Source organism: Haliaeetus albicilla, chromosome 2 (assembly GCF_947461875.1).
Source record: "Haliaeetus albicilla chromosome 2, bHalAlb1.1, whole genome shotgun sequence".
Taxonomy (NCBI): Eukaryota; Metazoa; Chordata; class Aves; order Accipitriformes; family Accipitridae; genus Haliaeetus; species Haliaeetus albicilla.
In genome coordinates this window covers 52,980,841-53,007,616 of record NC_091484.1, presented here as the reverse complement: position 1 = coordinate 53,007,616, position 26,776 = coordinate 52,980,841, and the positions used below count along the sequence as shown (strand labels likewise).

Sequence of the window (26,776 nt, the reverse complement as noted above, 5' to 3'; positions counted from 1 at the left end):
ACCTGTTTGCCAGACCTGTGGATGAGGGGACAGCAATGGATGTTGTACACCTTGACAACGAGCAAGGCTTTTGAGATGGTCTGCCATAGTATGTTCATAGCTAAATCAGTGGAACATGAGCTGCACTCTCAGCAGATTAGTGGATGATACTGAATTGGGGGAGTAGCCAGTATACTACAGGGCAAGGCTGCTATTAACAGAGACCTTCACAGGATGGAGAAATAGGCTGACAAGAATATCATTAAGTTCAAATCAGCAAATGTAAAGTCCTGCACCTGGACTGGAATAGCCCTATGCAGCAGTACAGGCTGAGGCCAAGTGGCCAGAAAGCAGCTTTGGAGAAAAAATCTGGAGGGTACTGGTCACCAAGTTGAGTATGGGTCAGCAATGTCTCTCTGCAGTGAAGACAGCCAGCCACACTTTGGGCTGTAGTAGCAAGGGTGCAAGGGACGTGATTATTCCCCTCCATTCACCACTGGTGAGACCACATCTGGAGACCTGTGTCCAGTTCTGGTCTCTCCAGTACAAGAAAGACATTGCCACACTGGAGTGAGTCCAGTGCAGGGCCATAAAGCCAGCTGGGTAGCACATGGTAGATGAGGAGAGGCTGAGGGAACTCAGTGTGCTCAACTCGGAGAAGAGCAGGCTGAGCTCTAAGGGGGAAACCTTCCTGCTCTCTTCAGCTACGTGGAGGGTGCAGGGAAGACAACTCTTCTTGGAGGTGCACAGTAGAAGGATTAGAGGCAAAGGACAAGCTGGAACATGGCCAATTCCAATTAGGCATTAGAAAAAGGGTGAGGGGTTTTTGGGTTTGTTTGTTTAAGTAGAGCACCACGTTAACAGGCCAATGAATGACCCAAAAGAACATTAATCTCACTAATATAGAGGGGCATCAAAACTACATAACGCAGCTTCTCGGTAATCCTCAAATGGCTATTCATTTGGACTAGAATGCTGGGATAATTATGATCATAATCAATACAAGATTCACTCAGCTGGATGCAAAAAGGGTTTACATAGCATTTCCTTTGTTGGTTTTTTGACACGAGACATAAGATTTATTTGTCTGTGCCTCTGTTTTCTCTGTTAATGCAAGACAGAAACACCGAAATTACCTGTATCAGGGGTGTGGAGGCATTTTATTTTAAAATCCACACAAAGTGCTTCATAGGTAGAAATTAATACAAAATACAAGAATTCAAACAACAAGCAGTAGATCTTGTTAAGACATGCAGGAATTTGCCTCATGAAGCTAAGACCGATATATGTAATTCTTTGCATCTTCTGGCTACAGTTATAATTAATGAAAGTGCATTCTTCCTCGCCGACTACTGTATGGGACTCTTACAGATTTTCACCTGAATTCAGCATAAAAGATTCACAGGAACTAAGCAGAGCATGCCGGACTGATCTATGGTGGCAAGAACAGCTTTCAAGATGATTTATTTCTGAACTGGGAAAAGAGAATTTTCACTGCAGTCCTTGCAACACGGTAAACGAAACAGCACCAAAGCAGAGCAAGAGAAACAGAAAAGCCAGTGTCCAGCAGACTGGATGACCAGTCCTGATTTAAGAGGATTGCAACTTACCAACATAGAAGTAAACTCACATTGATGAGCAATGGAAACACTTCAGCTCTACTATGAGCTTGCAGACTGACTGGTAATGTTCTTATTCATTGCAAAAAAACCCCACTTAAAAATATCCATATTCCTATTTTGAAAAATTATCATTATGGTAATATTAATTTCAAGTTAACATCATGTCTTCTGGGCTCCATCTTCCTATTAAATATGTGATACCGCTCCATTTATTCTATGTCTATAACAAGACTATTTTCTCCGTTGCTGGCAGTACAGACAAAGCATTAATCTTTGCTCTCCATGGATTTTACCAGCCAACTGTTAGGTTGAAGGAATCCCTTTTCTTCCCATCTCAAAGCAAGACCGTTAAGGAAATTCTGTAAGCAACAGAGGACCCTGTCCCTCTGTACAGCTTCTCATACTATGCCACCCTACCTGGCCTCATCTAGACAATGGCCATCTTCACCTTTTCCAGGGGGACAGCACTACAAGCACTTGACATCCATTAATCCAGACATCAGAAGTTAATTATTTGAGTGGTCAGTGGTGGAAACTGCTGTAGAAGACTGCAGTCAACCCTTCTTAGAGCAGTTTTACAAGAATTTCTAACAAGTCAAGTGGAAAAGGAGGAACATTATGGTCTTGAACCAAAATTGATGGAGTACTTAAATTTTGTTCATTTTGCTTTCTTTTGGCCACAGAAGAAAAATAAAAAAACCCAGCAGAACATAAATTCAGGCTATACCAAACAGAAAAAAAAATAAAACCAAAATATTTTTTTTATCAACTATGAAATGAAAAATTACATTTGAAGTTTGGATTGTTATACAATTTGTTAAAAGAAAACTTAGGAATAATAAAAAAAAAAGGCATCAATTTATTTCAAATGAAAATTCCTGAAATGAAAAGTCTAGAATTTTACTTTCAACCTTGCAAAAGAAATGACTAACTGATTAACTAAATCATGGCTAAGACAGACCAGTGTTTAAACAGCTGGAATACTTACATGAAGGCCCATTAAGCCTACAAACAAACTCCAAGATTCACAAATAAAACTGTTTTCTAAAACAAGTATCTATTCTTGTTCTTCTGGAGCGGTATGTATGGAGTCTTACTTAGATCTACTAAAATTAGCACATTCAGGGCTTGAGATACAAGCCTTGTGTCTTGAGACACAAAAGACAAAACAAAGCTAAAACAAAGAATTAAGATGCAAATGAAAGAGTTGTTCATGTTAGACTGAACAGCATGGAAAGTACTGAGATAGACATAAAATCCTCATTACTGTTTTATAGTTTTAAAGCTAATTTGACTCGTTAAGAGTAAAGTATTCCAAATGTACCAAGACATTTCAATTTTGATTAGTAGAACATTTCTTATTATTTGATGTTCGCTTGGTCATTACACTCACCAAATTAATTTACTAGAAGCACCACCAGAGAAGGGAGCACCTACCAAATCTAGTCTCATTTGAAATTCATTTTAGACCATTGGTCTCTGGGTAGCATTTACTGAGGCTGCTGACTTTGATGCAATGAATTGTTAATCCCTGCCTGGCCTCACCAGCACTGCCAGCTTCAGCTCAAGCATTCAGGAGAGGACTACTTTTGCCCCTAACACTGCTGTTCTACAAGCACCTCAGGGCAGTATAAAACTCCTCTGATACAGACTGATGGGTTCGCTGTGCCATGAAGCCATTCCTCCCTTCGCCTGGGTACAACCATCCTGAGGAGCTACAAAGTGAGCTAGTCTGGGTTCACAATAAACTAAGCCATAAGGAGGAGGAAGCTTCAGTTTTAATGAGTTTCCTGTTCCAGATCATTATGTGGCTGCACGAACACTCTTGCTGGCATATGGGAGAGGGGGCAGATAGGATTGCCTTTTGTTTTTTTGGCTACAGTGCCAAAGCGTTTGGTGGACAACAGCACAAACCTGCCCAATGACAGAGCTAGCTGTGACTAAGGGTGCACTTGGACACAAGCCTTCTGACATGGCCTGCGTTCCGTTGGGTCAATGACTGTGATTACCAGGTTAAATTCTCTAGTTTTGTCAAATCAGTCAAGTTTTTGTAGGCAATGAATCTAAATTGGACATACAAAAGGACATGAACACAAGGAATGTGGTGGAGGGGTGAAGACCAACAGAAAGAGAGACAACAGAAGAGTTAAAACAACCCTTCTGTGGAGGTAAATGGACTTAATGAATGAACCAATGAAACTGTGCAGCTTGTGATTAAATAACTGCCTGTTTCAACACAACATAGTGCTGTAACCAGCTCCTGTTCAGGTGTATTCCTTACAAATATTCACCAAGTATCTACTCTAAAAACCAGAAATACTTCATAACACGACCCAAGACATTAATGCCATTTAATAATGGAAAAATGCAGCAAATTCTGCTCAGCCACCAAGAGCAGGTATTCAGGAAAAAAAAAATCTAAAAAATGCTAACTTCCGTAAACTAGTTCAATCACTCTTTCATTTTATTTTTACTAGTTCAAGTAAAAGTCAATAGCTGCCCTCCATTCCTGCACAGCCTCAGGGATGCAGACTGTTTACCATATCCGTGTTTTCAGTTGTAAATGTTGACCTGATCAACACCATAATGCCATTTACTAGGAGTTTACACAATAGCATCAGCTTCAGTAAAACACCTAAAAAATTAGCAAGTCAATTTAAAGGGAAAAACAACTCCCCATTAAATCCTATTCAGGTCTGCAACTTCTCTCCAGGCCAAAACATACATACATCTACTCCCGGGCAGGCTTCCTCTTTGTAATGTTAACAGAACAATTTAAAAGTATTGGATGCTTAAAAGTGGAGATGGAATTCAAGTATTGTGGAGGAGGGGGATGGGGCTCATTTGGTGGTTTTTGAAGCATCTTCAATTTACAGTTATGCTGCTGTAAATAAGAAACAGAAGAGTACTGTCTGCTGCACTGGAAATACTGGGACAAATGGGTAGTGTGAAAGTTTTCTCCCAAGAAGTAAGCTGCAGAATCTGAAGAAACACCGCACAGTGCTCTTAAGTATATGGCACTCATTACAGCTTTTGTTTCAATACTGTGTGCAATGGCTATCTCAAAGTACTCCGAGACCTTTCATACCCCCCCATATCTAGTCTCCTTCATCTAAAAGTAGAAGGCAGTATGTTAATCCTTTTAAATTATTTGCAGCATACATCCTATTAGATTCGACACAAGATGTTTCTAATCCTGCGACAGTCTCACATTAAACCTAACTTTATTTCTACATATTTACATATCCATGTGAAGACAGTAATGTAGAAAGCAGAACCGCGGAGTTTGTAGTATACACTCATAAAAGCAGCTTTTCCTGGTATTATTTGTGGCAACGTTCTTCTAAAGTAGCAAGGGGAAGCTTGCTTTAGGAGTTTATTTTTATGCTGGGCTCCCACTGTCTGTATTTCTTCACTATTATTGTGCTGCAATTAATTCCCATCATGAAATTAACAATGACATCTGGGAAAGTTGCTGAATCAAACACAGAAGAGCAAAAGCACAACTCCAAAACTGTAAGCTCTAGATCATGAAGCAGATGATAATGTTTACTTTTACACCAGGCAGAACATCAGGAATCACAAACTAATCCTCGATGAACAATACTTACACCTGCTGAAGCGAGAAAAGTAATCTTAGTAAGATCTACATGATCTACAGGAAGAATTTTTCAAAAAGTACAATTATGTCCACCTATGAAAGTTTGCGAGAACAATGAAATGATCTTTTGATTTGAAATATTAATAATTGGATTTTAATTCATGTATATATAAAAAAACCCATACCTTGTAGAGACCAAAGAAGCCTAAGTCCCGTAATACAGTGAGGGCACTAACTCGTGGACCAGTAGTAATTTCTCCAGCCACCTGTAATCGAATCTTAACAATTTCCAGTGGATTGGTAAAGATCACTTGAGAACCTCCAGCCTGAAATGAAAAGTGGAAGACAATACATTAACCTGCTACATTATTTGCAGCCTATGTCCTGTTACATTCAAGAGAAGACATTTTTAATCCTGCTGCAGCTGGTTAATCTATTAGCAGACAAGAGTTTTAGTATTAGTTAATAAACTGCAGCTCACAAGGTAGGAAATCTACACACCGCCCCCCCCAGATGAGTGGTCAGGAAAAACAGAGAGGAAACAGGTCAGCCACTGCTGGACACTGCATTACATCAGACAGACACCAGCTCAATTCTTGCTGCAAGAATACATTCACCAACACCAAGTTATACAATACTGACAAGCCAAGAACACTGTAAAGCAAGTAATAAAGTCAAAGGAAGAATTAGTAACTAAGTAAAGAAACTGAGATGTGCATGCCACTACACAGAAAGTGAAAACATACTGTTGGAAGAGTAAAAGTCTGGCAGAAGCTTTTTCAATTTTGGCATGAGTTCATAAAACAAAGAACACATGGATTCCAAAGACCAGAACTACAGATATATTGTGCTTTTTTAAAAACCCCACAGAACTACCAGTTTCACTGCCATTAAATGCTGTTTGATTCAAGAGTCTGAGCTCCACATCGTTATTTGTGCACCAGGTAATAAAGAAAAGAAGGTCTACAGACTGAAGGAAAGAACTGCTAAATGTTTTTAACATGTCAGTCTCCATTTGTTGGGAAGACATCACTCAACTGATTTTGAAAGTTAGATTTAAAACACAACAGTGGCAAGCATTTCACATTCCCTGCTAGTTCTTGTAAAGTTCATCTCATTCGCAATATGTAATGTAGGGAGGGCATAACCTTTCTGCTACACTGACAGATCTCGAGTTAAAAATTTGAAACAAGAAAAAAAGGTAACAAGAAGGTTACCTAAGTGTATTCAGAAAATACTCACTTAAACTCCATCTGGCCCAAATTCAACAGTGTCATTCTAACTTATGTTAATTTCTTAATTACATGGCCCAACAGCTATGCCATTCTCTAGGTTCTGAAATCACACAAACTATGCAAAGGGCAACCCTCACCCACCCCACAAAAAACAACTGTTTCTTTTCTGGAAGGTTATGACTAAAATGAAATAAGCTGCATTTAAATGTGCTTGCATCTAGCCATGTCTAGTATGTAAACACTATGTGCACATCTTTTTTAAATTATCTAAATGTTAAAAGAATTAATCATAGCTCAGATTAACTATCATTCAAAATAAAAAATATGCACAGTAATATGGTTTAAATAATGTGCTGAAGAAATGGCAAATCGCACGAACAACTATTCTTGTCTACCACTTAGACTGAGCATACACAGTGTGGTTACAAATTAAAGTCTTTACATAACCCCCAAAATATCCCAAATGTTTCCTATTTTGACCAGAAAAAGCATGCTCTTGTGTAACTCAACTGGTTTTGACTTTCAAATTGGCATAATTTAATTTAACTGCTTTTACCAAACCAGAATCCTGGTACATATAAAACTGCTATTCTTGTTGCCATCAGAAATTAGACTGATAAATTATTTGGCACATATGCTGACTTCAGTTTTGCAGTTAAACTGAAACATATTAAGTAAGCAAGCATTCATAACAAAAAAATTGTTTCTTTTACTTGTCTACTCATCTTGCACAGTCTCAAAATAAAAAAAAAAATCCTGGAAAGGTCCTTATGATGAATTACAGATTCCTACATAATAAACATTTGGGTCTATGTATTACAAATACTAAGCGTTCCCACATGCCATCACATATATTTTCTTCTTAAAATGATAAAATCCCAATTGCAGGTGATAATGTTTATTTGCAAGTGATACTGTTCATTTGTAAGTTTTCTATACCACAGCCCTCCTCTAAAACACACTACTTAAAAACTCATACCAACTGATCCGTTAGCACAAATAAACTACTTTCCCTCAGTATGATATTCTCGCAGTTCATTGTGCCATGACTCCGTGGGAAGTGTTCCTTTAATTTTCACTACAGGAAAACCATATTAAAATTTAAAAGATGACAAAAATTAAGTTTATTATTATTAATGCACCAAAACACTGAGCAATTTAAAAAAATGTATTAAAGTGTTTATAAGTGCTGTATTTAAAGAAAGGGAAGAGAAGCAGGTATCTGATTCTGAAGGAGAATAAAGGCAAATAATTTCTGAATTCAAATAAAAGTGAAATACTTTAGATTCTAGCACATATAAATGTTTATGTTTGCATGTCCAACCTGGCTGCATCAACACTCGCAGCATTAGATGTTTGTGGCTGTGAGTAAATCACACAACATTTCCTCTGCTTCGGCTTGCCATTTGAAAAATGGGGATCCTATTATTTACCCACCTCATACAATCAAGCTCGCTGCATTCAAATTTTTAAAGCACCGAGACCTGCATGCACCAGGTGCTACTAAAAAGACTACCAGTTCTGCTTCAGGTCTGAAGAAAGACATCAGAAATTTCCAGTGAAGTCTTTCCACAAAACTGTCCAGGTACTAGCCCAGAACTCCCTGAACAACCTTTGTCATCCTCTGAATTTGATCAAAGATACACTCCAAAAATCAAATGGTGAATAACTGAAAGTGATGAGCCAGACAATACCTGACAGAGGGTGTCGGCAGGAGGGTTTCTACCACCTGCCTGCTTTGTGATGGAGAGGAAGGCTGGTTTATCAGCCCGTGCAGAGGCAGTTCTAGCGGTAACAAGTACAGTTGCCTGGTGGGGAGCTTTTATCACTGTTATTTAACCATCTGTGCTGGTAACTGCAGCTCCTTACTCTCCAAATGGGGGGGCGGGGGGGGGGCAAACTGGAGATGGCTACTATACTCTCTAATGAAATGATTCCTTGCTTGTCTAGTACTGGTAACTCTTATTGTGTTATTCATCATCATAGTATGCAAGTGTCTCATAAATATTAATGGTATTTCCTCCAGTGCTCCTGTGAGGAAAGTACAATGACTCTAGTTTTACAAGAAGGGGATTTGAGGTAAAGAGGTTAATTGTATGCCCAGTGTGTGCGTCCCCCTAGCTCAAACATGTAAGAGTCTCCAGATATCCTGATCTCCAAATCAGTAGCTTGAATCACAATAGCATGGCTCCTGTCTTCTGAGTTTTTGCACAGTGAATGCAATGAAAGAAATCTCATCAACCTATTTTTTTCCAGTCTCTTCAAGGTGCTTGTATATACTGTTATAGAAAAAACAGACAAAACATCATCAGCAAATTGTATCACCCTGCTCATTCATTCTGTTTGGCCAAAAGTTGAAGAACATTGCCTTCTTGTTTGCTAACTTTTGCAGTTGAAAGTGTATCTCATTTTAAAATTTTGAAATATGCTCCCAAAGGTCAGAATTTGAAAACTACTTTTTTGGCCAGAATAAACACAGTTTAAGCTCAGGTCACTCAAGCTTAATGGTTTCTTCACCAAGTGTCACAAAAATCAACTTCTTCAACCATTTAATATAGATACTTCCCAGTAACACCAATTTTTCCACACTGAAGTTACAAACTTGAATACCCTCAACTCTGAATTCCTTATCAACTCTTCCAATCATTTTTTAAAGAAACAAGTGATCTGACTGTAAAAGCAAATCTATTACTTTTTAGTTATTATCATGTGATTAAAATAAAAACTGCAATTTTGAGTTATTTATAGGAGTAGATACCTAGAGGTACTGCATGGATAATTATCTGTAAGGGCCCACAAAGGGCCATATTATTCTGAAAGAATTTAACATTTGATCTAATCACAAGCATTTATGGTCTCGTTTGATGTAAAGCAAGAAAATAAAAGGGAAATACCTCTGTCATCCAAGAACTCCTCATACACACATAGCTAGAAATCTGCACCCCTGTAAAACATTCAATGTGCTTTAACACACGGAGAGCTAGCTAAGCATCCACACACATGTGAATTTTTAAAAACAAGCTGGTTTTTTTCATTTTTGCAGTTCTTCAACTCTGCACTGGTATGATATCACCCAGCACCTCTCGATGGCAGTATAGCCTTGTACAGTAATACAGTACTGTCTATCACATGTGTCCTTCTACTTTCCTACTTTACTGAATGGAAGGGAAAAGTAGAAATAGTTGAGGGGGTTTTTTTTTGTCCATGAGGCAATAAAACCCACTCTGTAGCGAAAAAAAATTAGTTTAATAACAATCGCTTAACAACACTCCAGTTTAAGAAGTCAGAATGTTTTCTACTTCTTCACGTGTTCAAATCTCTTTGTAATAAAATTTACTGGAAAATAAACAGATTTTCACCCCCCTCACTACACTAAGACAAGAAATTCCTGTTCTTTTTAATGTAACTGCATTTTGTGCCGTTATGAGATTAGATAAGAAATGAGCACACCAGACCCAAATCTCCTAGGGCTTTCACATCTCAATTTGAAAGCTTCAGTGTAGGTTCTGAAGAGAATACAGGTTGCAATTCAGGAAGAAAATTCTGTGTTTTCCATCTCAGAAGAAAGTACTAGATTCTTTTCCTTTCATCTCTACTGACTATGAACTGTTCTTGTGCCTCTAATTAACCTTATTACCTACTTCAAATCATAGCCTTTTTCCTGTTCTCAGCTAAGAGCATTTAGGGTCAGCCTAGATCTTTCTTCTGCATCCCATGCAACTTGTCACCTATCACCTTTCAAGGTTTCATAGATGAAGAAAGCACTACTACTGCTATTAGAGCGTTAATATTTCCCAACAATATCTACCCAGGGATATCAATTATGGCAAGTAATGGCAACCATTAAAATATATAAGCAACATATTATATACTTATCCAAAATCAACCTCTGTAAATGAAATCATCTACAATGTCTTGGTTACTCGTTCAGTTTACAAAAAGACAAGCAGGTGCAAGTTCCAAAATTTTTAGTCAACTGTTTATCACATTCAGTCATAATGAATATTGTACACTGTCTCAGGCCCTTTCTCCTTGCCAGATGCACCTTGTTATCTTGTGCATTTGCTACCATCCATTAATCCTAATGAAAGCCAAGGTTCCTAAAGTGCTGAGTGTTGTACAGACACAAAATAAAGATTGTTCCCCATCATAAAAAAAATATCTAAATTAAAAATGTACTCAAGGGATGCAAGAATGGAAGAATTACCATCCTCATTGTGTAATAAAGGGCAACTAAGGCATAGAACTATTCAATGATTTACCACAAAAATCACATACTAACTCTATGACAGAACAAGGCTTAGAAGCTAGATTTATGGAGTGCCACTGCAGTGCTTCAAACTACCTCTAAAAGCCTTGGCGTTTGTATGGCAAAAGATCCCAAGAGCATCAGATGAATTACATTGGGCTGCTGCAACAGTGATTTCACTATGGACTTGCCTGTTACCAGAAGAGCTACCAAGTAACAGACATCTGTCCAAAGTGACTGTTTTTCTTATAGATTTCAAAGGTGACAACCTTAATTACGTGGCACTGTATGTCAAGGGCAAAGCATACTGGGTTCTCAAAAGCTTGGTTCTATGTTACCTTTTTTTCTGATAAAGCCAGGCTTCAAAAATCCAGACAAGCCATTTCATGCTATTTTGTGTCCTCTCATCTGTGGTCCTATCTGTACAGGATTCTGATAATGCTCTTTAGCAACGGGAGTTCATATAGTAAATACCTTTTCTTCAGATCGTGAGGAGATTTCCTGAGCCCTCAATCATCTGCTTTTCACTACCCTGACCAGGCTAGCACAGAAACAGCTTTCATGCTGCTCAGGCAGAACTGTGTTTCTCTCCAGTTAATCCTTCTTGTCTTCCGAGGACAGCTTTCTCTTGGTCTGGCTAAGGTTTTACTTTGGGCAGCTCAAACAGTGAACATTGCTAGAATCACAGTCTTGTTAATGTCCAAGTGTACATAAAACGTAAAGCAAGCTCCTTCAAACGCTCACGTAAAAGTGCTCATAAATAGAATTGCAATTAGTCTGAACAGAAGTACATTCCTGCTACTGCTTCAGACAGATTTCCAAGACTTGGATACAAGTTGTGACGATTCTCCTACAATTGTATATTAATGACCTGGCTAAACAGAAACAAACAGGAGTATGGTTTGTTTATAAGCACTGACCAAGTCTGCAGTGGGAAAAAAATTAAAATTGTGGATTTGATATTTTCCACGTTATAGGTAATTCAGTTCTCAGAAGCCTAGCCAAAAAAAAAAAAATCAAAGTGGAGCCTACTTGATTGGCATTATAAAAGCAATTAAGTTACAGACCTGTCAAATATGTTAACATTTGGCTCTGTCTGCTCTAGTTGTCTATTTTGACTAGTTGTAGAATCATTTAATGATTTACAGACCTTTCAAGTCTTAAAGCATGGTAGCTGTATTAAAACTGTGACCCATTATTTCTTGGTCACATCATAAATTACCATGACATCATAAATATCTTCCTTTTTCTCATAGAAAGCTAGATTTTAATTCCTGATTTGAGTTTGAGGCTTTGTTTTGGGGTTTTTTTGGAACCTGCACTCATAAACACTACAATACTTTACTGCCAGTAGAAAAAGGAGTAATAGGAGAAAGGGATGTGTAATAAAATATAATTGTCAAAACAAATACATGTTTTAAACTGTAATGTATGTTCATATAAAATTTTGCAGTCATTATTTTTAATATAATAGGAAAAAAAGAATACATTTCAAATGGAAAGAATATTAAGTATGCTTGTTGGAAAAAAAATGGGCTTTTTAAGAGTTCAGAACTGTTCAGTTCTACAATCAGAAACATATCAACCTAAACCTATGCATCCCTTCTTGTTCTACAGTTTGAAAAATTCCCTCTCTCTTGCTCTCTTTTTTTTAGGGGAGAAGGGAAATGAAAAGGAAGAGGAGAGGGGAAGCAAAATGGAAAAACACCTCTAATTTATTATGGGAAAATACCTCTGGAAAAAAAATAAAATTACATTAGCCAATCCAAAAGGAAAATTCAAACCAGAGTGAAATCATGTTCTGCATAACTCCTTACTGCTTTCAGGAAAGGCCAGTTTAAACAGGTATGACTGTGTGAAAATTTGAGCAAACTACTTTTAAAACATCCAAACCTGCAAGGAAATGTGGGGTGAGGTCAAAGATAAGCAGGAACTGGACACCAGGCACTTCCCCACCCTTTGGTACAATCTCTTGGAAGGACTATCATGTTACTGTATGTTGCCTTCCCAAACTTCTTTACAAGGCTTAAATCTAAGATCAGATGAAAATTAATCAGAGACAATTAAAACAGAGCAGTGTTCAAATACAACAGGTTTGCAAATGTGAAGTTAAATTGAAGTCCAGATCTAGCTGCATTTTTTTGTACCAAAGTTTACAATTAGTTTAAATTATTTTCAGTATGCTGAAAATAACTCCAATTACAGTGGTTCAGAGGAGAAAACTACACTTTAAAAACACCTAATTAATTATAGTATATTCTTTTACATTATATTAATTATATTAAATAGACTTTAACTCCAATTAATTTATTTAACAACATAAATTTTATGTAAAAATAAAATAGCTTTTAATTTAATCAAGGAAAAAAAAATTTATCAGGAGCTTCTGAACTTTTCCTTAAACAAGAAATGTGAATGTTGGGCTTTTACACATGCAGGTAGAACTCCCCTTGAAAGTAATGCCTGACTACAAGGAGAACAGACCTTCGAGAACAAATCTATTAAGAGTTCAAGAGATGTATGCCATTTGCTTTCAAAGCTAATATGAGCAATCATCAAGAAGACCATGATTGCTTAACTATCTCAATAAACTATACCAAAACTTTTCTATGTGATAGCAGTTGTTCTTTTTTCAGATATACATGCAGAGATTTTTTTCCCCCCCCTGGAATACATAATGCTCAGTTTCATTCTACCCATAGCTCAGCCTTCTTTGTCAAACAGAATAGAATTTTATGAGATTTAGATTTCTGAATAATGAAAGCAATAATGACACCTTCAGTCTCCTTTAGCCTACAACTTAGAAATGTCTAAATTTCTGCAAGTAAGAGATCTAAGAAGTGTGGGAATTGCAGTCCGTACACCCTCTACCTCCACTGCATTGCCACAGAGAAAATGCAGCTCAGATGTGGACTTATCTTTATTACTCTCTGAAACATAAAATACATGTTGTAAGTAGCTTTATAAAACTATTTGTACTGGATCACTTATTCAGCACAACTCAATTGGAATTTCACATCATATTCCTTTATAAGAATTAATTCTGGACAGGATTTTGCACTTTCTAGATGAACTCCATCTTAACCGTATCTAATTTTTATGTTCCATAGCAGAGTTGAGGTTGTCCAAGCAGGTCCAATATGTTTTAACTTTATTACTATTACTATAAAGTCTCCAGAAATATGCCTAAAATTGTACTGACAACTTAAATAAAAGCAGATCTGTACGGGGTCTGTAATTGTACTGTGCTACATGATTTAAACTGGCTAATAGTGAGCACACACTGAGCAGCTGTGAAGGAAAAGACTGTGTGTGGAAAAGGAAAGAGGAGGGAGAGCAGAAGCAAAGGTTAATAAAGCAAAATGCTTTTTTCTTGCTGAAAATTAAGCCTCCGATTTACCTATATAATTGTATTACTATATGCAGACAAGGCAACATATATTATACAACTATTTCTTTTTAGTCATGCTATACTTCTGTTTTTCTTAATATTTTTGTGTGTGTTTTATGATTACTCTTTATTTTGCATCTTTGCATCTCCTTCCTGGTTACTTCCAGACACACAACGTGTATTTTTTCAATTAAACGTGGAACTGCTTTATTTAAGGAACTAAACGAAATAACTGTCTCACCTAAAAGCTTAGTGTTAAAGAAACACCTCAAAACCACCAAAATAATATTTATGCCACTTTTACAAACAAAATTTTCAATTGGTTAATATAACTAAAAAAAATAACAACAGTGCTGTATCAAAAAAATCAGGTTACTTTTAACAGAAGCTTTTAAGTGAATTAAGTTTAAAAGAAGCAAGCAGCTAAACTCGGTATGACTAGTGATTATTTTTTATTTAAAATATAAAATAAATTGAAAGACCATGGAAAAAAAACCTTACGGAAACTTCAAGATTATTGCCACTGTAAAATAAAAAGATTTCAGGTTGTACTTACAGCTTACCCAAGATCATCCCTTTATTAAAGAATCCCTGAAGGTAAGTTACAGCATTAGCAGAAATCAAACCTAGTATATTTGTACACTTTTTCCTTCAAGGAGGTTACGTCAGATTTGTGGTTTAGATGCTCAGCAGATCCTAGCTCTACGGTATCATTACAATATGTCTTGGAACCAAAGCTTTTTACTAGTCTAATAATGATAAAGGCTATACAGGATTCATATGAGAAATGAGAGTCCTAAATGAACAGCAGAGACCAGAGTTCATGGTGGGTGTCAGGCATTGTGCAAAACTGGAAGTTACATATATGTAATTTTTATGGGTAACAAACACCATAGTCAGTAGGAAAATTTCTTACAAACAAAGGAGATGGAAATTTTGAGTTAGTAATTTACATAACAACCTTCCTTAAGATTCTGTATAAAAATATAAAGGTTATACTTTTAATTATGTTCTTGGGGGTCTCAACAACAAAAAAAAAATCTCAACCAACCTATCACTTTCATCTTCACATAATAAAAAGCTATGAAACAGGCTGTTAACTGAACTAAGTGCCACGAGGTCATGAAGTAAAAGATCTTTCTATTTTCTTCTTTTCTTTTTTTTTTTCCAGGAGAGAAAACAGTTTACAAAACAGAAAAAGACTTGTTCAATGAAACAATCAGCTTTAGTTACAAGTGCAAAAGTCAGCCATGTGTACTAATTCTCAGTAATTATGATGCAAAGTGAACTCCTTGGGGACTTAAAAGTCAACGCCTGGCAATGGTTGGGCAAACAGTGGAGTGGAGCTACTCAGGTGATACTGACCCCTTCAAAGCCCTTTGTGTTACTGAACAACCCAAACCATCCTAGTATCTGCTCGGTCCTCCAGTTCTAAGGTATTAATGCTATACTGTACTCACAGGGCCGGTATTTAAAACATTAAAATGTAGTATGCATCCCAGCACACAGCCCTTCCATAAGCAATGAATACACTCCAAGGAAACAGAACCACTGAAGAAGGAAAATTTAACATCTGTGTTTGTAACACAATCACAGCTGAGAATTAGATACTCAGAGCAGAAAGGTGATAGGGCAGGTGTCTTTTATGAAATTCATCTTAGTTGGCTGCCCCTTTTTAGACTCTTAACACATCATGCGCTCCTGTCTTCTTCCCTCCCACATAAGCGATTACTACATTGTGAAATGAGGTAAAAATCCAAGACTGAAAATTTTCAAAAGCATTCAACAGTGTCCTTCCTCTTTCCACAGTGAAATCGCAGGTTTCACGTTCGCTTAAACAGGGACAGAAAGTTAGGCCAATACAACACCGAAATCTATAGGAAAAAGCCTGTCTTTGGCATCTCGTATTTTATGCATGTGTTTATACCATGAGAGAAAAATTCACCCCAAAAAACTAGGCACCACTTGTAACGATAGTCTCTGTTGCTAGTCTGAATTGGGTTTAAAATTACAAAAAAAAAACCCCAAAGACCACCTGCAGAAAAGACAAGTTGCAACCCATCTACCTGGCACCAGACTATGCCCTTAAGTGGAGCACTCCAGTTAAAAGAAAACGCAAGGCATTCTGCCACCACATGTCTACTGCTACAACTTTATGCAGCATCTCATTGTTAATATATATTTCAAATACCAAATAGGACAAGCCAACATTTACAGCACGTTTAAAATACGTCTCAAACCACCTATCTCTTAAAGCAGATCCTTAGTTTACAACGAACTACTGGCAAAAAGCTTGCTGCAGCATTCTCATGAATGACAGCTCTCTGTAAAGAGTGCTTTTTGTACTGCATTAAAAAATTCACAGCAGTCTGTAAAAATAAAAACCCTAGATCAAATGACATTTTAAATGAAAATTTTGCTGAATTCTCTATGGCTGCTATGTTCATAAGACGTTTTATTAGTGTAAGGGGCAAATAATTTTTACTCTGCAAGCACTTTATTGCATTTTTCCTTCATTTACAGCATGCTTTTTATTTAGAGCTTTAGAGACCCACATTCTTCTCTCCCTCCCCTTCTTTTTTTCTCCCCCGAATGCTCCTAAAGTTACAGAACAAGGGGATCCTACCTGGCAGTCTACAACAGGTCAGTGATCAAACAGAAGGAGCAGTCAGACACCAGCCAAATCCTGCCCCATCTCCTGAGAATTATAGAAAGCCAGAGCTTCTCAGTCTGCAATACAACCTAGCCATTGCACCCTGAGGCTCAGATAATCATAGTACGCTCTCTGCAAGCACATACAGCACAAATCTCTGCACCTACTGAGGTTAAGACACAAGCATTTGTTTTTAAGTTGCTGCTCACTGTAGTTTTTGACACAGGTAGAAGCTGCTTGAAAATGTGACCTCATCTGTCTTATGACAGCTGAAACAAAGATAGATTGAAAATATACCAACATTGCTCTGCCCCAGTGATCAAAGCCCGTTTAAATAAACAGTGTTCTTTATCTGTAAAGTGCGCTGGTCTTTGAACAACTATTCATTTTACCTAAAGTATTTACATTTGCTTGAACAAAATCAATACACCAGATAAAGTAAGCCGTGATATGAACAGACAGAACTAGATCAAACCGTGAAGTATTATCATTTACCCAGTAATATGCCAGTTGTTCATTAAGATACTACTTTGTGCAAGCAAAACACTCTTAAAAACTTAGTGGGTTTTAAATACAGCCTACATTCAGGAATGCATTATGTACTGAGTTAACATTACACAGCCTACGTCTGCTATGAACTCAAAGAAGCATGAGTAGTTTTTGCCATTTCAAAAAGCCAGTATCACTGTAAAAAGTGAAAATTAGTGGGTGCAATAACACATCGGAAAGAAGTGACGTGGCAGAGTGGGTGCCACAAAGTAGTAACTCATTATTAAGTTCTGGAAAGGTTAGCATGAATCCTCTTTAGGCTATAAGCTACAGCCAACATGAATAAAGACAGATCCTTTATTAAGGAAACAAACTCTAAGCTGTGAGAATTATACAGCGCAGTTAAAAGACACGATGCACAGAAACATTTACCCTTTCATCAAGAACGGCTGGCCTATCTAGGAAAGAATTGAGATGCTCTAGTAGAGTCTGCTCTTGAACTGGATCTGTGGTTAAACAGAAGTCTTAGTCCACATAGTTAATATTACACACCGCACTTTCATGAATCTCATATGAAAGAAATTAAAGATACTTACACAGCCACCAGCAAGAATTTCTGCAGCCAGTGGGACAGAGCCATCTTTAGTCATAAACTTATCTCTCACAAAATCATTAACCTTAAAAAACAAACATTTAGGAAAGCTGATAAATTAAAAAAGGTTGGAGAAAACATCAGCTGCAAATTCTGTGCAACTGAAAATGCAAATATATCCATGAAGCTACCAACTAACAGATATCAAACAAATCTTAGATTTTGTATGAAATATTGTAAAGCTATGTTCTTCTTTCTAACAAAGATTTGCAGCACAATTCAAATATTTATTACTGAAAAAAAGATAACAATCACTAACTAAATAATAAAGTCATTCTCTGAAAATTAATGATAAAATCACTTAAGATTTTAGAAATGCTCACTACATTTAAAAATTTAAATATAATTTCAAATTAATATCAGAATGTTCAATAATAAGTTTTAACACAATAGTAACGCAATTAATAGCATTAAGTACTTCCTTTTTAAAAAATGCATACTACAAGCTTTGGTGAATACTAGCTTACCATTGAATAACCAATACATTACGAATGGGTTATAAGAAGAAATTCTTCAGTGCCTTAAAATCATTCAAGAAATAACAAAATTACAGAAGCAAAACATTTAAGAAAAAAAATTCATGCAAACAAGTTCCTTTCTTACCAACACTACACTGCATGCTCATATTATCTCCTCTTGCACTGGAATTAAACACATAGGAACCACAAAAGCCCTCCAAATCCAATAAATAATTACCCATTTTTGCTAAGAAGTGAAACCAAAGGCCTGTGCTACTTACAAACAAGCAGATGAGCTGAACAAGTTGAATAAGCTTGTTACATTTTGGAGTGAGTCCAAAAACAAGTTTTCAGTAAGATTCTTAAAATGTACATATATATATATCTGCAAGTGACTTGTGAACATTACAAATGGCATACAAGTCAGATATAAACAGTTGCTTTGTGCTTTTTGTAATTAAGTTTGTATCAAGCAAAAATCAGAGAATGATAGAATTGTTTAGGTTGGAAAAGACCTTTAAGATCATCCAGTCCAACCACTAACCTAGCACTGCCAAGCCCACCACTAAACCATGTCCCCAAGCATCACATCTACAAGACTTTTAAATACCTCCAAGGATGGTGGCTCAACCACTTCCCTGGGCAGCCTGTTCCAATGCTTGACAACCCTTTCGGTGAAGAAATTTTTCCTAATATCCAACCTAAACCTCCCCTGCTTCAACTTGAGGCCATTTCCTCTTGTCCTATCACTTGTTACTTGGGAGAAGAGACTGACGCCCACCTTGCTACAACCTCCTTTCAGGTAGTTGTAGAGAGTGACAAAGTCTCCCCTCAGCCTCCTTTTCTCCAGACTAAACAGCCCCAGTTCCCTCAGCCGCTCCTCACAGGACTTGTGCTCCAGGCCCCTCACCAACTTGGCTGCCCTTCTCTGGACACGCTCCAGCACCTCCATGTCTTTCCTGTAGTGAGGGGCCCAAAACTGAACACAGCACTCGAGGTGCGGCCTCACCAGTGCCGAGTACAGGGGAACACTCACCTCCCTGCTCCTGCTGGCCACACTATTTCTGATACAGGCCAGGATGCGATTGGCCTCCTTGGCCACCTGGGCACCCTGCTGGCTCATATTCAGCCGGCTGTCGACCAGCACCCCCAGGTCCTTTTCCACCAGGCAGCTTTCCAGCCACTCTTCCCCAAGCCTGTAGCGCTGCATGGGGTTGCCGTGACCAAAGTGCAGGACACAGCACTTGGCCTTGTTGAACTTTATACAATTGGCCTCAGGCCATCGATCCAGCCTGTCCAGATCTCTCTGTAGAGACTTCCTACCCTCAAGCAGATCAACACTCCCACCCAACTTGGTGTCATCCGCAAACTTACTGAGGGTGCACTTGATTCCCTCGTCCAGATCGTTGATAAAGATACTAAACAGAACTGACCCCAATACTGAGCCCTGGGGAACACTCTGCATTGCTGCTGACACATTAAGGATAAAAATCCTTAATGCGCTAATTGTAATTAGATAGACTTTACAATGTGGAGAAGTGTGAAAACAATCCATTTGCAAACTTACAGTAAGTTTTATGGCCTTCTCTGGTGCTACTCCTAATAGCTGTGGTAACAGACCTGTAACATGGAAATAGAGAATTCATTGCATCAAGTAACTTGGTATTAACTAAACAAATCAACCAATATATATAGAGATCACCATCTAGAAATGGGCAATTTTTACAGCAATTCTGTGTTCTTATATTTAATGAGAATACTTAAACATTTCATTTTGAGGACAAACTTTGTGCTACCACTTCAAGTGCTATGACTGTCTATACCTGTTTGTTTCTTTAGCTTTTTTAAATGTGATATTAGCTCACTTTAACACTAACCCAGATTTGCCAACTACGTTTCAGTACTCTGTCCTAAACTAACATTTTCTGCATCTTCACACAAAAATTAAGACTATCTAATTAATTTTGTGAGATACACGACGCATCCACTTAAAAAATCATGAGAGCAGTACCTTTTTCTGGCAAAACCAATGGCATTAGATAGCAGGACCCAAGAGGATAGGAATCAAAATAATGCAAAATATTCAAACATGCATGATTACATTCTTGAGCTCTTTGCACAGCCAACTCACCAGTTCTTAGAACAAAGGAAGTTATGCTGCTTTCTTCCCAGGTATGGAATTTCCTAATTTATTTTGCTAGATGTGATACACTAGAGAACTGGAAGTGGGAATCTCTGACTGCTGGCTTCACTTGCCTGAAGTGAACGGTCGATATTTTGTAAACTTTTGGATGACACAACCTAAAAATACGCCAAGCTTACCAACTAAGCCTGGGGCTAAAATGGTGTTGCCAGTATTCGTCAGCATAACAAAATTAGGACACCATTCAGAAATGTGAGAAAAATCACCCTGGCTACAGTTTCTGGTGCAGACCCCCTTTGTTTCAGTAGCTCAGGCAGCAACTTTGGATACTTTCTACAAAGCCTGACATTTTCACCTCTCCATGGTTTTATTTTCTGGGGAAAAAGACAACAATTAAGGTTCCACATCTAAGAGCTAACTTGCCAAAAAGCATTTCCCAAAGAGCTAAACATCAGAATAACAAAGAGAAAGATGTATGTGCACTGGATTAGTGTATTTTTCCATCCTGCTACCATCCATCAGCTTTACTGGTTACTACTGATGCTCTTAATAAGGAAATGACATTGGAGAATAGCACCATTTGGGTTGTGGTAGCAGGAGGGCCAGCCATATTTATATACTAATGCCTTTAAAATTTTGCACCTGTATTAGCATTTTTGTTTTTCAAGTGTCAAAAAAAGTAATTGCATATATAGTTGACGTACATACATACATAATATTTACCCAAAACAATTATGTTGAATTATGATCATATGGCTGAATATTCAAACAAAGAATACGATAACGCTAAGTTCATATGCAGTTGCTCAAAAGAAGAGATTCTGCAGAGTAAGATAAATTTCAAAATTTGAATTTCTTAAACAGTTTTAGTTGCACAGGTGACTCGAATCCAGACTTCAATGAAAAACCATTAAGACAGTCAGAATTGTGTAATTAAATACTACATTTTCTACAGCACTATGAAGAAAACACAAGGATATACAATGAATAGGATTTTTTTCAGTAGCCTTATACAGACAAAATTATCTTTATAACTGCTATGATATTCACATCTTGCTATAGGACGTGTGTGGCTTTGTATAGACATTATGGCGAATGAACTTTCTATCTTTGGAGATTAAAAAACATTCCATTTACTTTACAAGCACAGTACCTGATCCTAAATCTAATCCAGTAGAATTAGAGCAGGTCTGTAAGCAGATATGTAATTCCAAAAGAACCTGGAGATCATTAATTTTAAAATCACATATACATATATTACTACACCTAAGCTAAATATAACATGACTTTGAAGTTATATTGTATCAAATGAACTACAGAAAAAGACATTCTAAAATATCAAGGTATAAAATTATAAAAATAGTCCAGTTGGGAGATGTGTATGAACCTCCAGTTTTAGAAGCAACATGAGCAGGACAAATCAAATTGATTTTCACTAGACTGATCTGAAGATGGCCTTTTCACCATTTTTCAGCTCCTAAGACTTTGCATTTGTAAAGGCACTTGTAAAAATGGAGAAAAACGTGTTTATCTTGGCACAAGTGGTTTTTTTCCCCATCTGGTCCATTCCTTTTGCACTCAAATCTGAATGGGACTGTTACATAAAACTTCAATATAAAAGAGAAAGATTAAAAAGAACAGGTAGAAGTTACAAAAAAAAAAAAAATCCCATCAACAAAAAAACCCCCAAAACCTAACTGAACAGCCAAAAACCCAGGGCATTATTTTCTTTTTATCTCTCTACTTCACACACAATTTTAGAGTATAAAAGTGCTTTTTAAGTTTAATTACAGATAATGCCATGCATGTTTACTGCAAGATAGCATACAGTATTCTAAAAAAGGCAGCATTAATTTTAATACTATATTTTATAGCCTTGCCAGATACCACCTCGGCCTTAGGAAGGTAGAAGGACTCTTCGTTTGCTCTCATACCTATGTAATAAAGCTATCTGTAAGTAGTACCTATGCATTCTATATGTTATGACCATCAAAACTAAATTCTCTTTTCTTTACTGTTTTGATGAGAGCCCTGAAACACTGTTGAAAGATTTCTGAACTAAGTTTTGGAAGAAAGCAAGCACATCAAGGGACGCATATGAAGATGTCATTTTTCTGTTGGGGTTATCCTGACACGCTGGGAATTTTTCAGTGTTACTATGCATTAGCAGATCAGCAACATGACACATACACAGATGTAGGACAGTCTTAGAAATGTCTGACAGCGTCTTAAAAATGTATGCCTCTTATAACACCAGAGAATAACTTTTTGCACATAGGTAGCCTACTAGTATAGTATGTAGCAAACATTACTCAACACATTTTTATATATCCAAGGCTTTTTAGTAGCAATTACCATGTACCACTTCATATCTGACACACTGTCGTAGTACGACTCTATGGGCAGGTGAAGGTATATGCAAGAGAAAGCACCAAGAGCTACAGTCAGTTTGCAACATCATACAAGTTACTTTCTGAAAGCTGTCTAAATACATTGTGAATATACATGCAATAGCTCGTCCAGCCCAGCTGTAGTGACGGCATCCAGTAAAAGAAAAAAAAAATCTTACTTGGCCAAAGTATTTTTTCAGACATCTAAAAGTGAAACTTCAGTTTCCCACTGTGTAATGGATGTGACTTTCCCTTCATAGTAGAAAAAAACACTGGCTGAAGGAGTTGTTGCTCGGTCTAGGTAAAATATTTGAAACCATTTGGACATCTGACAGAAAGGCAGTACAGAATACTGCCAATTTTTTCTATTACAGGATTCACACAAGAAATCGGACAATTAATCACCAGTTGCCATTCAAGCAGAGCTCCCTCAGACTAGAAATGGGGCGTTTCTTGAAGATTTTGTGCTTCAACTGAACTTTGGGTAGGAGTAGGCTTGTACTTCCATTCTAAAAAAATTGTACTTCAATGCATACTTCTGGAGGAAAGCTTCTGCCATGGTCTTGTATCATTAGCATGGGAGTCCAACAGTAATAATGAAGCTGGATGATGAATGAATGATTAAAATCTAAGATTAGAGGGCATCTGGAGTCACTGCAGTGCTAGAAGCACCATCAGAAGAAATAAAACTAACAAGTTCCTTAGCAGTTAATGATCACTGATGACAGAGTCTTCTGCAGCATTTCCTGTCTTTTTCATCCTCTAGGAGAAGTAGCATTAACAGCATGGCTACTGAACATTTTCATGAGCTACATATTATCTCTGGTACTTAAATTTCCCATAAAATTTCTATCAAGTATAGGTGAAATAACCTCTACTAAACGCACTGCTTAAGACTGTGAAACATTCTGTGACTCATCAGGTGGACTTCTGATTAAAATAATATTAAGAAATATAGGTGACCTTATCTGTTGGAAGAGATGTTGACAAATTGCAGCTTCCAAAATTTTCTTATATTTGTAAGTACATAAATACCTGTGAGTTTCTAAATATGTATTTCAGGGATAAATGTAGTCACAACAGTAAATTATAGGTACATGAGATGAGTATTCTTTTCAGCCACACTGAGAAAGCGACAGATGAAAAACGTATCTCAGATGTACAGTCTTAAAAAGCCCAAATCTAACAACACAGCATTCAAATAATGCATATTATTAAGATTCTACAGAGGTTTGTATCATGTTTGGAGGGTTTTTATGAATCAAAGTATCTTCTCAGTGAAAATACTGATTATCCTTAGAATCAAATTGACATTAAACAAAATTTAGTGCTCTCTTTATATCCACAAGATGGTGTAATTTATCCTTATCTGAGATGGTGGTTTAGAATATGGTGGTTTTGCCCTTTTCGAGTTTGGAATAAAATAATGATACAAAAAAGAAAAATCAGTTCACTTTATTGGATGGAAATATGTGCCTTGTATTAAAAATACCATCTGAAATGGCTGAGTTCAGAGTAAGGTTTATAATTCCTGTTTGCTTTCTTGCAGTGCGTCATGACAAAGAGACCACTGCTCCAAATGCTTCTATTATAATTTTTTTAAAAGGTTTTGCATCACTATTCAGCTAAGCAGGAGAAGTCTACCAATGACTACTCCCTCCTCCTCTGGGGAAAACCCCCCGCATTTACTGAACTCCGAATGCACCACAGTGTAAGAAAGAATTCCACTTACTGATGAACAGCAAAAAGTAATGTACTCTAGTTTGTCTTACCCAGTGTAGTATTTAAGACCAGAACAAGATGATTCTTGTTATAAGTTTACTGCATTAAATTGGGTCAATATACTAAACTATAAAATGTTAATTTCAAATTTTCTTGTCCTCTCAAGCTTACCCGGAAACCTTCATTCTGCACTCAGTTGCTCAACTTTCTCCATCATCATCTCCTTAGACAGCAAGCAACACTCCAAATTTACAGAACTGCAGAGAGGAAGCTCCACATTTTCAAGGAGTTTTCTCTATTTGACTCTTTAAAAAAAGAAGTTAAATCAGGGTGCCCTTTAAGTAGAGGATCTGTAGAAATGCAGGTCTCAATTTGCCTCTGAAATGATGGTGTTCTTTGCCATCACATGATTTCTACTATATAATCCAGAATCAAGATTATTGCCCTGGGTTTAGAAGTTCAGCTCCACCAAACTGTCTGAGATTTCACTATTCAGTACTCCTTGGAAGACTGAAAAGTAGTGAAGGGGATGGAGAACAGAAGGACAAGCTATACTGATGAAGGTTCCTGAAGTTCCCCAATTTGGCAATGAAAAAATCACTCCAAAACCACGACAAGCAAATAGAGTTAATATGCATTTATGACATTACTGAGGGTTTTTTTTTCCCCAGATGAAAAAATCACTGTGCTTCAGAGTTTCATTAAGACAGAAGCAGATAATACTGGAATTCTGCATATTTATTCTTTCAGGATCCTGGAAGGAAGAGACATACATTTGCAGGGAATACATTTTGTTCTTTAGCCAATAACTGGGACTTCTTACAATTCTGATTACTATAAATACTTACGAAATAGAAACCATGTCAATACTCTTTATTAAATTATTAGGCCTACTCAAAAAATTGCCTCAAACAGTCAATAATAACAGTCTCTTCCCATCTCCAATTGTGCTGAAATAATTACAAAGTCTGTATATTGCAGAGGAGCTACTTAGCCAACATCCAGTAACTCAGGTCGTATGTTAAAGAGTGCACATTATCACACCACTTAGTTTTAATGTGGTTTCACACATCGTCTTATAAACTGTTACTTTTTTTTCAGGTGCATATAGCTTTCCCAGATCATAACAGTAATTTACTGAAATCCTCCAGTCTTCATTCCTGACTCAACTGCTTTTAGCAATTAGTTTCTGTCATTACAATATTCTTATTTTCAAAAGTTAAAAAAAGTTTCTAAGCAAGTCAGCTAAAGATGAAATAAGTAATGCAAGTTTCAAATCCTCCCCAATGACTACGGCAGAGGGGGATAACAGATCTCAATAACTGGGATACCAGAAGTATAATTTGCTTTATCTCTATGACAGAGAAGAACTGCAGTCTCATGCAATAGTTTATGATTCTTTGACTACTTCTGCGTTACCTGAACTTACACCATTGACGCCAGAACTGGGACAAGGACAAAATAAAAAAGCGCCACCATCTAACTGCAGGCACTTACCTAAAATACCCAAAGTGAGGATGATTTACATCCTGAACAGAGCAAATGAGCTTTTGGAGCTTTCTCCATTGACTACAAAGGGAGCTTGGAACAGCTAACTTCATAACTTGCGTGTGTTGATTACATATATAAAGCTAAGTGGCTTGAAACCCAGCTAACCTCTCTGGCTGACTCAACAATCACAAACTAAGGAGAGGCATACATAAAACCTGATAAAGATGACTATTCCCAATGATTAGTGAAGCACATGCAACTGGTTCAGAGAGACCTTTTTGTCACAAAAGATATCACAAAAAGAGATCTGGTTAATAACAAGGTACCACATTTTCTCTATGTTTTTAAACAGAAAGAAAACAGATAAGAAAGAACACAAACAAAAAAACAAAACCAGATGATCTAATTTCTTATCAAACAGGACAAAACATTCTTGGTATTAAGGACTGCTAAGGAAATAAAAACTTGACTAACAGTATACTTTTGCTGTAGGAAATTGCTATTGTTGCCCTATTGCAGGTGAGGAAGGAAGGGACAGAGAGTTCCTAGAATGTTCTCATTACAGTGAGGTTTTAATTATCAAGAAGTTTGCAAACACTTCATCTATAACAGAGTAGAAGCAAAAGCACAAACCAGGCAAAAATTGAAGTCTCAACAAAAAAGGCTTAAAAATCCAGAGGCCCACTGAACTTTTATTAGTA

The 26,776-nt window shown here is 37.1% G+C and overlaps 1 protein-coding gene across 4 annotated transcripts in view; it reads right to left on the bottom strand.

The window, feature by feature from the left end:
• Nucleotides 1–26,776, bottom strand: part of SLC25A13 (solute carrier family 25 member 13) — a 105,016-nt gene that overhangs the window by 13,414 nt on the left and 64,826 nt on the right. For all 4 annotated transcript variants that reach the window (XM_069774694.1, XM_069774687.1, XM_069774680.1 and 1 more), the window contains 3 exons: nucleotides 19,897–19,949; nucleotides 17,816–17,896; nucleotides 5,388–5,528 (listed from right to left, as the gene is read on the bottom strand). In XM_069774694.1, coding sequence (XP_069630795.1) covers nucleotides 5,388–5,528; nucleotides 17,816–17,896; nucleotides 19,897–19,949 — 275 coding nt within the window. The remainder of the gene's footprint in view (nucleotides 1–5,387; nucleotides 5,529–17,815; nucleotides 17,897–19,896; nucleotides 19,950–26,776) is intronic.